Below are 12,105 nucleotides of genomic sequence, written 5' to 3'. Positions count from 1 at the left end.
ACCTAATCAAGTCCCCCCAGACTTGAATCACTACTACTAGAATAGGTAATATTCTTAACTTTGTATCAAGAATAAAAGACTCAAAAGAAGTTTGTAACCCACCTATAATTTAAAAGCCCCATTACACTGATATGCTTGAGGAAGTAAAAATTTAGCTTCAAACAGATTCATTCCACAGTGGAATATATAAAACATGAATAAGAAATGCCATTCAGAAAAAAAGTGACTAAAGAGCAAATCAGTACAATAACAGAATTCTAAGCAATTTCTGTAATATGATATACAACGGTATACTAACAAAGATAGTTTTTGTATCTACTACCTGTGTCTAATGATACAAGGATTTAATGAGAAATAATGCACTGTTAGAGAAATACAAACTAGTAAGAAGAAAACAAGTTACATTTTATAAACATATATACAAAATTCTTTATCTTCAGAGAACTCTACCAACATGTTGGGATCCATTCAACAAATAAATTTACTGAGTGTATTACCAATTGCCAAATTAATGCTTTTTAAATTTTTTTTAATAACTACATTGTCACTGTCACTGTCCTCCCGTTGTTCATCGATTTGCTCGAGCGGGCCCAGTAACATCTCCATTGGAGACTTAAGAAAAGGAAATATTAAAGTGATCTAAGGTCTAGAGCATACATTCACAGAAGGCAAGGAACAATATCCAAATGTTTTTGCCAATACAAGTCTGTATCTCCAATCCTCTTCTGGCAGTTTTGGCAGTTTCTGATTTAGTTTACGAGATATTCTCATCTAGTGTAAACTAAGAACACCAGGTAGGGTCGAAGAAGCACTTGATCGATAATTAATTTCTCTTCTTGCATAACCAAAATTAAATCCCCAGACCCATATGGAATTATACTTTAGTTCCTTCAACTAGATCTAGCAGGATCTGGGTCTTTATCAGCCTAGTCTTTCAGTGGAAAGAGTCCTACTGCTAAGTCTTAGGTGAAAATCAGATCTCACCTTTCCTGATACCCTCCCTGTTAAAGTAACTTGGGAGTCACAAATGCTGCTGTTTCACTTTTATTTGCATAAAAATATAAATATAAAGAAACAAAAAGACTAATACATTGCCTCTATTAAATACAGTTACCAATGTGGCTACAGTCACATTTTTCCTATAACTATCACAGGAAAAAAAAAATAGTCCAATCAATACTTAAGTTCAACTATCCAGAATAAGGTCTTTTGAGTTTTAAAGTGATGCAAAATCTCCATGCCAATCACTTGAGTAATCGTAACAAAAAGAGTAATTTGTTCAGTTTTCTCTTCTTCAAATAATATTTACAATTAAAAATATTTCTCTAATTTCATTGTAAAATTTTCATGTTAATACTGCATAATAAACTTAAACTGAAAATATATCAAAGAGTTTTCCTTGGTTCAACATTTTTACCATTGATTTGCATAAAGGAATTTCAAAAAATATGTGTATAGAGAGGAATATGGGTTCAAATTAACTAACAAATAAAATATATATATATAGATTTAAAGAAATCCAGTGCAGATTACAAGGTGAGGCAAATATTTATGTGAAAATAAAAAAAGATATAAATATAAGCCAAAACAAAACAAATGCACTTTATCATTGATGCGATTTTTGGTTATACACTTTATATTTGTCTTAATAAGACAAGCATTTAGTTTAAATAAAATCATTATCAGATACTTAGAAAAGGCTTGGCACTGTACTAATTCAGAGTTACTAACTGATAAAAGATATTGCCTTTAAGAACCTTCCACTCTACTGGTACTAAGTTGGTTTTGTCCATTTTGGTCCATACATAAGAGTAATGGACTACTTCCCTTAGAATCACACTTTCCAAAGTTCAAAAGTAAACCACAAAAAACTCAATGCTAGGAATAAAAGGTCCAGAAAACATGCCACACAACAAATGACTGAAAAAAAAAAAAAAAACCACAGAAGCATGCCTTGAAGCAGCAAATATAAAAAAGTTTACCCTGTTATACAAAATCAGACAGAAATTCGATGTGCTGTTCGAGATGGTAAAATAAGAATGGAGAGTGAGTCAAGATAGTTAAGCCATCTGGATGATTACTTAGTTGAGAATACAATACAAATGAGTTTTTTATATGAAACCTGAAAATTATTTAGCAGTTCTGTATCAACCTTATTTACATACATCAAAAAAAGCACAATTTTAACATTATTGAGCTTTTGTTAAAGTTTTTAATTCCAAAAGCTAAGTATATCCCTAAAGGAATTATAATTAAAAATTGCTCTGACACCCAAGGACAGTAGACACAAGGGCTAGGAATATTGCTCCACAGTTGGATGCCTGCCTCAAGAGCTGGGGGAGAGGGCAGCTGGAATAGAGAAGGGATCATGATGGTTGGAGAAATCATTTGGGATGGAAGATGTGTGCTGAAAGTAGATAAAAGACCAAATGTGATAGCCTCTTGGTAACTATATTGCAAACCACAATGCCCCAAAGTAGAGAGAGAGTATGGGGGAAACTGTCTGCCATAGAGGCAGGGGGAAGGGTGGGAACTCTTGGGGGCAGGGGGGAATACTGGGGACACTGGTGTTGGAAAATTTGCACTGGTGGATGGATGGGTGTTCGATCCTTGTATGACTGAAATTCAAACATAATAGCTTTGTAACTGTTTCTCACAGTGATTCAATAAAAAAAAAATGCTCTTAAGACTGAAAAGAAAAGTGATCATGTATTCCGAAAAGGTTGCATAAATTATATTCAATTTTATTTATTTATTTTTCTTTTTTGGGTCAGACCCGGTGATGCACAGGGGTTACTCCTGGCTCATGCACTCAGGAATTACTCCTGGCAGTATTCAGGGGACCATATGGGATTGAACCCAGGTCGGTCACATGCAGGGCAAATACCCTATCCGCTCTGCTAACACTCCAGCTCCATATTCAATTTTAAAAACAAAGTAGGATTTGATCCCTAGGAGTAATAATTATTAAATGCATACATAAATTATGAAATCAGTGTCCTTTGCCTGTACAAGTTTAACCTCTAGTAAGGAATAGTCAATAACTATGAATATTAAAAATAATTCTTTGGGCTTTGGAAAACAATGAAATAGGTTATGACATTAAAAAATAATGTTTTATTTACTTAGTTAGAAAACTATATAAAGAATCCAAGAGGTGCCAATAATTTTTTTTAATGTCTAATCTCAAACGAGGGAAAAGGACAGAGTAAAACTGATCTGTACTCTATCAATTCCAGCTGTTTATATCAAACAGAAGTTATAGAGTTAAATGAGCTAGAAGTTTCTATTATAGAAACTGTGAGAGAGATATACAGCTTGGAATTCCAGAATTCATTTAAAATCACAGAAAGTAGGATAGCAACTCAGGATTCATTACGGACAAGCTGGACAGTGAAAACCAGGATGAAAAAGAATCCAATCTCCACTTTAATATGTCTTTTCTGACCACATTCACAATTAAAACCTCTACATAAACATATGCAATCAAAATGTCACTTCACACAAAAAATAAGATTTCATCACAGCATTCAATTTCTCACATGTGCAAAGCTCATAAAATACTATTAGGAAGCTAAATATTTCTTGAAAAATTACAATTTGTGACGGGGTAGATAGAAAAGAACACCTCATCTGAAGTGTTCCAATTCTACCATTAATCTCTTTTGTAACTTTAGGCCAATCACTTCATCTTCTGTGATTAAATTTCTCCATCTATAAAATGATTACACTCCATCCCTGTAAGAGGACGATGGCAGTGAGAATCAAATGTGAAAACTCGTTGAAGCATACAATGACACTAGAAAGGTTCATGTCAGGTTACTACTGTTAACTGTCATTACTGACATCATCATCTATCCGTCTTCTGGATTTCAGCAAATGTAACTACCAATGAAAAGGCACATGTGAGCCAAAGAAAAGGCAGGTGAAACAGAAGGCAGCCTCCTACAGGCACATGGGACTTACATCCTGCATTTGGGCGTTGAAGACTGCACAAGATGACAACTGAAAAGACTGAATCATGACCTGAGCAACACCCTGTGGATCAGAATACAATGCACCTCCCAGGTGAGCTGAATGACTTTTTATAAACAGAAAGAATCATTATACAAATGTTGCGTTTCTTGAGATCTGGAACAAGTCACTTAACAAAGGGGCCTATTTATCATCTGGGAAATGAAGGGTTTGAACAAGATCAGTGGTTTCCAAACTCTAGTTTTCTGCTGTTGTTTTTCTAAACTGATCCAACTCTCTGGTTAAAAACTTATTCCCAAAATTTGTTTATAAAAGAGATGAAAAGTGATGCTTCTTTTAGCGGAAGTAAAGAGCTAGAGTTCAATAGCCCTCTAAGTTTCTGAAGGGTTCTCTAAGTGCTTCTCCCATACTCAAGAGCTTCTAGCTTTACAGTGTGGAAACCACTCAACTAGATGGTCAAATACTGTATCTATAAGTAGAGCTATTATTTATACATCCTAAAGTGTATTTAGACTCTAAAGATACCAAGTTTTAGCACCTTCATAACAATAGCTCTCAAGAAAAAAACTTTAAAAACTGTTAGATGACTAAAGTTATCAAATTAAAATAAATTTTCCATAGTTTTAAATTTTAGTTGGAAAATAGAGATTAGCCTCCACAAATCATATGAAAAAAAATCACCAAAATCTTATTATAGCACAGGTCCAGAACAAAAAAAAGCTAGATGAAAAAAAAAATTACCAATGTAGACCTGATGTTACCAGTAGTGGGGTAAGGGTAGAAGGAATGAGGGGATGTTGGGGGTGGGGGGAATAAGGAAGAATGACGGGGAGGGAAGTGAATGGACCTTGGTAGAAGGATATTGGTAGCTGATGGTAGGTTTGGTATGATACATATTTTGAAGAGACATAAACTGTACTCCTAAAATATATGGTCCTGTAGGCTATTACCTCAATAAGGCACACACAAATAAATGAAAATACATCATGTCATCTATTTAACACTAAATTCTCTATTTCAATTGTAGAATCAATGAACTACCTTTTTAAAAAGTCTAATGAAAAACCTCTTTTAAAAGTCTATACAGTCCTGTTTTACAATGAAAATCATATTGTTACTCTCTGGTTTGGAATGAAAATTATCAAAAAATACTTAAGTGATCAGCAAGGAGACTTCTTGTTCACCTATTAATAAGACAGTCATAAATCACTGGGCCAAACTAAAAAGAGTTTTAGATGTAGAAAAGGAAGCTTAAATATGAGAAACATTATGTGTTTCAGTGTATGAAATGTGAAGTCAGACTTGGCGAGATAAGAATTCTGGCCCTACCACTAAGCAGATGTATGCCCTGGGAGGGTTCATCTTCCTTCCTATGCTTTAGTTCCCTCACCTGTAGGAAGGGGGTAGTAAGAGCAACTACTTTGTATGCTGCGGGGCTAAATGAGCTCATCCAGGTGAAATCCTGAGGACAATGCTTTAAATATAGTAAACGCTATGTGTGCTACATCACCTTAACTAATCCATACACCATACAAAATTCTTCATAAAATTTTTGCCTGACTCAAAGGGAAACAAATACCCCTAAATTTACTTAAAAGCCTAGCTGCATTAAAAATTTTCGTTCTGAGAACCTTTTCCATTGTGTTAAAATATTTTCTACTTTGAAATGATGTAAGTGGCACATTTGAAAGTAAATGGCATCCACAAGAACAAAAGCAACCAGTGTTGACGCAGATGTGGCGAGAAAGGGACCCTTCTTCACTGCTGGTGGGAAAGTCAATTGATTTAGCCCTTTTGGAAAACAGCACGGACGATCCTCAAAAAATTAGAAATTGATCTCCCATTTGACCCAGCAATACCACTCCTGGGTATATATCCCAGAGAGGCAAAAAAGTATAGTCAAAATGACATCTGCACCTGTATGTGCATTGCTGCACTGTTCACAATAGCCAAAATCTGGAAAAAACCCGAGTACCCGAGAACTGATGACGGGTTAAAGAAACTTTGGTACATCTACACAATGGAATACTATGCAGGAGTTAGAAAGGATGAAGTCATGAAAATTGCAAACAAGTGGTTCTACATGGGAAATAACATGCTAAGTGAAATGAATCAGAAAGAGAGAGACAGACATAGAAAGACTGCACTCATCTGGGGAATATAAAGTAACAGAATGGGAGATGAACACCCAAGAATAGTTGAGATAAGTACCAGAAGGTCTGCTCCACGGCTTGGAAGCCGGTAGCACATGCCTGGGAGAAATACAGCTCAGATAGAGAAGGGAACAAGTAAAGGGTGTTTGGAGGACTTGCTCGGGATGCGAGACATGTGCTGAAAGTAGACTACAGACCAAACACGATGGCCACTCAATACCTCTATTGCAAACCACAACACCCTAAAGGAAAGAGAGAGCAAAAGGGAATGCCCTGCCATAGAGGTGGGGCAGGGTGAGGAGGTTGGGGGGCTGGGAGGGCAACTGGGTTCATTGGTGGTGGAAAATGGGTACTGGTGGAGGGATGGGTACTTGATCATTGTATAACTGAAACCCAAACACGAAAGTTTGTAAGTCCACAACTGTACCTCATGGTGTCTCACTAATAAAAAAAAATTCAAAATAGCAATTACTATATAACCTATATCTCTCATTTCACTAGCATATGTAATTACACACCGAATTCACTTCTTTCTGCCTCCAACTGAAAATTTTAAATTTGAAAAAAGGTGATCTCTACTATGAAACTGATTTTTGACCTCTTGTATATGGCAGAGGTCAAATTTCTGTGGTCTGCAGAAATTTGTCAGCTCATGAAATCTGGACTATTGTATGTAAGTCATGTAGCAGTACTATTATAAATAAATGAGGATGAATATTTTTTGAGGGAGAGTCATAAACTATAATAGACTTATACAGATAAATCTATACTTTGGACTAGAGAGGTAGTACTAGAAGGTGCTGCTGACTCTGGTTCAATCTCTGGCACATGGTTCCCTGAGCTTCACCAGGTGAGGTCCAGGTAATCCCTAGCATGACAGGGCCAAAGCAGCATCACATCCTTAGCCTCCTGCATTGAACCACCTGCCCAACTGGCTGAGAATCTCTGGAAAAATTCCCTGGGTCTCCTCAGCACCATTTGGGAATTCCAGTTAAAAAAAAAAAACAGAAAATAAATAACGCTTAAGATCTGTCTTAAGCTGCTAAGCTGCTTATATTGCTGAGTGTGAACAGTAATAAATAGTGGTCCTGCTATTTGACATTTATTTTATCTTTGAATGTTACAAAAGTAAAGGCATTTTACTTATTATTCTATTATTATTATTATTATTTGGTTTTTAATACACACCCAACAGTGCTCAGGTATCACATCTGAATTTTGGCCTTACTGCTTTGGGATGCTTTGGGGTTACAGTCCACGGTATTTGGGGGATCATATGATGTCAAAGACCAACCCAGGTCTCCAGCATGCAAAATACGTGCTGCAGCCCTTTGGAGTATCTCCCCAGCCCAGAAATAATGGCCTTTTAAGCACAGTCTTTGGGCCAAACACGATCTTAGCTCCAAGAATTGGAGCACATGCTCTGCATGCAGGAGACCCTCAACTGTTCCCCCAGTACCACATGGTCCCTTGAGCACCATAGGAACTACACATAAGCACTGGGCCAGGAGTAGCTCCTGAACACTGCTAGTTGTTACCCAGAAACCAAAATGGGGGGAGGCGGGGAGAAAAAGGACAAAAAAGTTCTTGGAGCAGAGAGAGGACTAAAATGGCTCAAATGTATACTTTGCATGCACAAGCCCAAGATTCAATCCCTGGGGCTGCACGATCCCCAAATACCACCTGGAATGGCTAGAAAGCAAGTAAATACATTTTAAAGGGCATCCTTTTAAATATGCACAAAGCTTATATATATACTTACCCTCTCTAATTTTGTCCTTAAAGTCTTCTATCAAACATTAACATGCTTCTTAGTCTATAAAGTTACATCACGATTACAGTGAAAATACAGTAGATTATACATTAAACACAACACTTATTTTCACCTGGCATTAGCTCTCCAAAAATTACTTTATTTCATGTTAGCAACTTAAATGCCACTATTAGTACAAATGTAGTATGACACAAAGAATGACCAGGGAACCTCTATATGAGAAGTCAACATCAGATAATAAGTGCAGTTAGGATTCACCCTTTCAGCCACGGTTTTCTGAGCTGAGAGAATACGCTGCTTTCTTTTTTAGTAGCTGGAAGCTGCCACTGTTACCTGAGCATGCTGGCTTTGTGCAAGCTCCTCTTTCCTGCGTTTCATGAGCTCTTTTCTCAGCTCTTTGGGTGCTTTCTCCACTTCATTTATAACCTATAGTGTATAAGCATGCAGGAGGTGGGGAAATAATACTTTCTCCACAGCAAGCATTTCTGTGAGCAGATAAGCCAAAAGCCAGATATTAAAGTTGCTAAAAAGTTCCTTTCAACATGCATGAGCAAAGGTGTTAGTTTTGTGAAAAAGAATGGAAGATAGAGCATGCTTGATTTCAGTGCAGAAAGGGACCGGATACCATACATAGGTCAATTAGTTGCTTAATTATCCTTAAAGATCACTGATGCATGAAAGATCCACAGATAATCACTGGAGGTCAGACAGATAGAGCTCACTAAGCTATAGTGCATGCTTTGCATGCAGGAGGCTGAGGTTTGAGCCCTAGCACTGAATGGATGCCCAGGCAATGCCAGAAGAGAGCCCTTGAGCACCAATTGGGAGTAGCCCCAGAGCACTGGCGGATGTGGCCCAAAAAAACCAAAACCAAAAACAAAATCAAATTCAAAGACAACTGGTGAAGAATTACTTGTAGTGCTGATAATGAATTAAAGGTGATACACTCAACTGACCTTCTTGAAAGATCATCAAATTATAAATGCATCCACTGTCAATCAAGTATTAAACATAAAAAAGCTTATGTCGTTTATAAAAGCACAAAATTTCAAGCTCAAAAAGACAGAGCTGGGGTACCACATGCCTCTCATATGGACGACGCCAGTCCAATCCCTGGCACCTCATGTCCTATGAGCATTGCTAGGTGTTGTCCTACAGGCCCTGAGCACCACCAGTGGCCTGGAAAATCCCTGGCCCTGAGGGGACTCAAACAGCACTGTATTCTCTGGCCTCCCCACTGATCTGCAGTCCTGGTTGTCCAAGAATCGCTGAGAGTAGCTCTGCAGGCCCCTGAGCACTACTCAGGAGCCCTCCCCACCAAAAACTACAAAATTTCCTAACTGACTTGGCAACACCAAAGTGAACCCACCAAGTAAATTCACCAAGTGAATTCTACTTCCAAGGGTAAAAGGGGGGAGGGAGATACCAAGTCTTAGACTACACAAAGGAGACATAAATGGATACTAAATTTTTTTTAATATAAAACACACCATTTAATACACAGTGTGATACAAAAGAACTTACTGGATGATTTTGAGTTGGATTAGAATAACATTCTCCTTTGTTAACATTTTAAGCCACACTTAATTATCAACTTTCAAAACAGTAACCTAAGACCCGGGAATAAGGCATGCCTTGCATGTGTGAAGGCCTGAGTTCAATCCCCCCCACACTAAATGGATCCACAACTAGCACAATGCTAGCGTGGCCCCCCAAAATCACTGTCACTGTCCTCCTGTCGTTCATCAATTTGTTTGAGTGGGTACCAGTAACGTCTCCATTGTGAGATTTGTTTTTACTGTTTTGGGCATATCAAATATTCCTAACTTGCCAGGATCTGTCATGTGGGCGGGATACTCTTGGTAGCTTGCTGGGCTCTCTGAGAGGGATGGAGGAATCGAACCCGGTCAGCCACGTACAAGGCAAATGCTCTACCTGCTGTGCTATCGCTCCAGCCCGGCCCCCAAAAATAATAAAAGAAAATCAGGAATATAAGCACTCATTAAGAAACAGTTTAGTAAGCTGATCATTATACCAGATAAAGTATATTTTAGAGTGCCTTCTTTTAATCATTTCAAAATCCAAGATATGATTTCCTCTATTATCCAATGATAAAAAAAAATCGTGTTTATGAACAGAAGCACCAAAAGCAACCAGATTCCAAATCACCACATGCTGCTGATGGTCTGTGAAAAAGACTGATTTTGATTAAACACAGTATATTTAAAATTTTACTCAGTAATCCCTCATGAAACCAAATCACCATTAAAAGGAAGAGATTCCCAAATGCAAGAAGTTTAGCAGTAAGAAAAAAAACACAAAAATTATTTAAAATATGCACATCATGATCTCAAACATGACCACTGGCTAAAATTCTCCTACTCCCAAACCTTAACAATAAATAACTAGAGACTTTCATATATTTAGAATTAAATCATATGCTGTGACTTTTTAAATTTAATCTGTTATTTTAAAATATCTCAATTAAAAACTACCCATAATTTAAGAAAATTTATGTAGCTTCAATCATGATGATATACCGAACAACTCTATGTTAAAACAACAGTAAAAAACATATTTCAGAAATAGTAGCCATCTCTAGTTGAATTATATAACACTGTGTTCATCTTTACCTTAAGAAATCACAGAACACATGTTATTCATATAGAGTTCTATCCTTTTTTAAAGTAGATTCTTAAGTTCTGCCAACATAATGTTCAATTTTCTGCATAATCCAAATGTTAAGACAATGAACCTATACATTTGAGATGTGCAACAGGGGTAAAAACGTATTCACTAGTTCTGCTGAAATTTTCTTGATTCCACTTAATAGAATTGAACATTTTAAGAAAAGGACATCTTAAGCAAAAAGGAAAAACTTCATTCTAATCCAATAATTTTTCACTCTCCACCTGCAGTTCACCAAAGTATCTTTGAATGAAATATAGACAGAATTTCAAACTTCAGGTTATACAGTGTTTTGGGGTTTTTTTGTTTTTTTTTTTTTTTGACACAATGTCCAAGAAAGGAAATCAAACTGATCAAGAAAAAAATTTAAATGAGTTAAATATTACATATAAGCAATAAAATTAATAACTGCCACCTACCACTATACAATCGTTTTCCTAACAAAAATATTTCTATGTATGGAGGTCTTAAATGCCGCATCAGCAAAGATTAGATTGAAAGGAAATGACTGGACTTGATTTGAAACTAGGTTGAAGGTTTATTACTTGCAGATTTAATGGCAGTTTGTAAAATTGAACTCTTAGTTCTTTCCACTTCACAAAAGTAAAAACAAATGTTAAGACCAAGAAGATAACTCAAAGGGCTAGAGCCCATGACTTATAGCACAGGACTCCAGAGTTGCTCCCTAACATTGCACAGTCTCCCGGAATACTGCTGGGTGTTGTCCTTGGGCCCCAAGCATTGCTAGGTTGGTATAAAAGCAAGAACATAAAATGTTTCTATTCCAGTTTACTAGGCATAAAATGGCGAAAACAACTGCCCTCACCACTGATGACCGACTGGAGAAAAGACCAAACAAAAGAATGGAGAACTGATATTTAACTATCACATATTATTCCTAACTCCTTAGATAGACTCAGGTATACATTGAAAAGTATCCTTTTAGTAAATTAAAAACAGCAGTTACACTTACCTCCTTCTTACGGTTCTTTAACATATTCTGAAATTTGGACAGTTCTTTCTCTTGCTCTCCTTTAATGCGCTTGGCTTCATCTCGCAAGCGATTTGTATGTTCTTGTTCCAGGCGTTCAATGGTCTGTTTCTGCTGTTTCTCTAGATTCTCAATTTCTTGGTCATACTGCCTTTTTTTGCCCTGTGAAACAGCTCAAGATCATTCATCTTTCCTATCACCCATATTAACTCATTATAATGAATTATATTCCTAAGAGCACAAAGCTAGCACTTCAATTTAATAAGACTTGCAATAATGAACAACATCAGATGCATTATAATGTTATATTTCAAAAAGGTGAGTTCATTTTTTTCTAATCTCAAAAAATGATTTTCTATTATATAAGGAATTAAATACATTTTACAAATTACATATCCAGGGACCAAAGAGATAGTAAACAAGTAAGGTATTTGCCTTGCATGTGGCAAACCTGAGTTCAATCCCCAGCACCACAAGGAGAGATTCCTTATCACAGAGCCAAAACCCCTGAGCACTACAAAGTG

General features: G+C 36.7%; 1 protein-coding gene across 2 annotated transcripts in view; it reads right to left on the bottom strand.

The window, feature by feature from the left end:
* The window catches only part of SLK (STE20 like kinase), a 53,038-nt gene that overhangs the window by 10,838 nt on the left and 30,095 nt on the right, over nt 1–12,105 (bottom strand). The window contains exons 12-13 of one of the 2 annotated variants that reach the window (XM_056120365.1): nt 11,564–11,743; nt 8,236–8,328 (exon numbers count right to left, since the gene is read on the bottom strand). In XM_056120365.1, coding sequence (XP_055976340.1) covers nt 8,236–8,328; nt 11,564–11,743 — 273 coding nt within the window. The remainder of the gene's footprint in view (nt 1–8,235; nt 8,329–11,563; nt 11,744–12,105) is intronic. The other variant, XM_056120366.1, reaches the window with a different exon arrangement.

The sequence above is a fragment of the Sorex fumeus genome, unplaced genomic scaffold (genome assembly GCF_029834395.1).
Source record: "Sorex fumeus unplaced genomic scaffold, SorFum_2.1 ptg000043l, whole genome shotgun sequence".
Lineage (NCBI taxonomy): Eukaryota > Metazoa > Chordata > Mammalia > Eulipotyphla > Soricidae > Sorex > Sorex fumeus.
The sequence above is the reverse complement of the archived record's forward strand: the minus strand, read 5'-3'. Positions and strand labels throughout refer to the sequence as shown.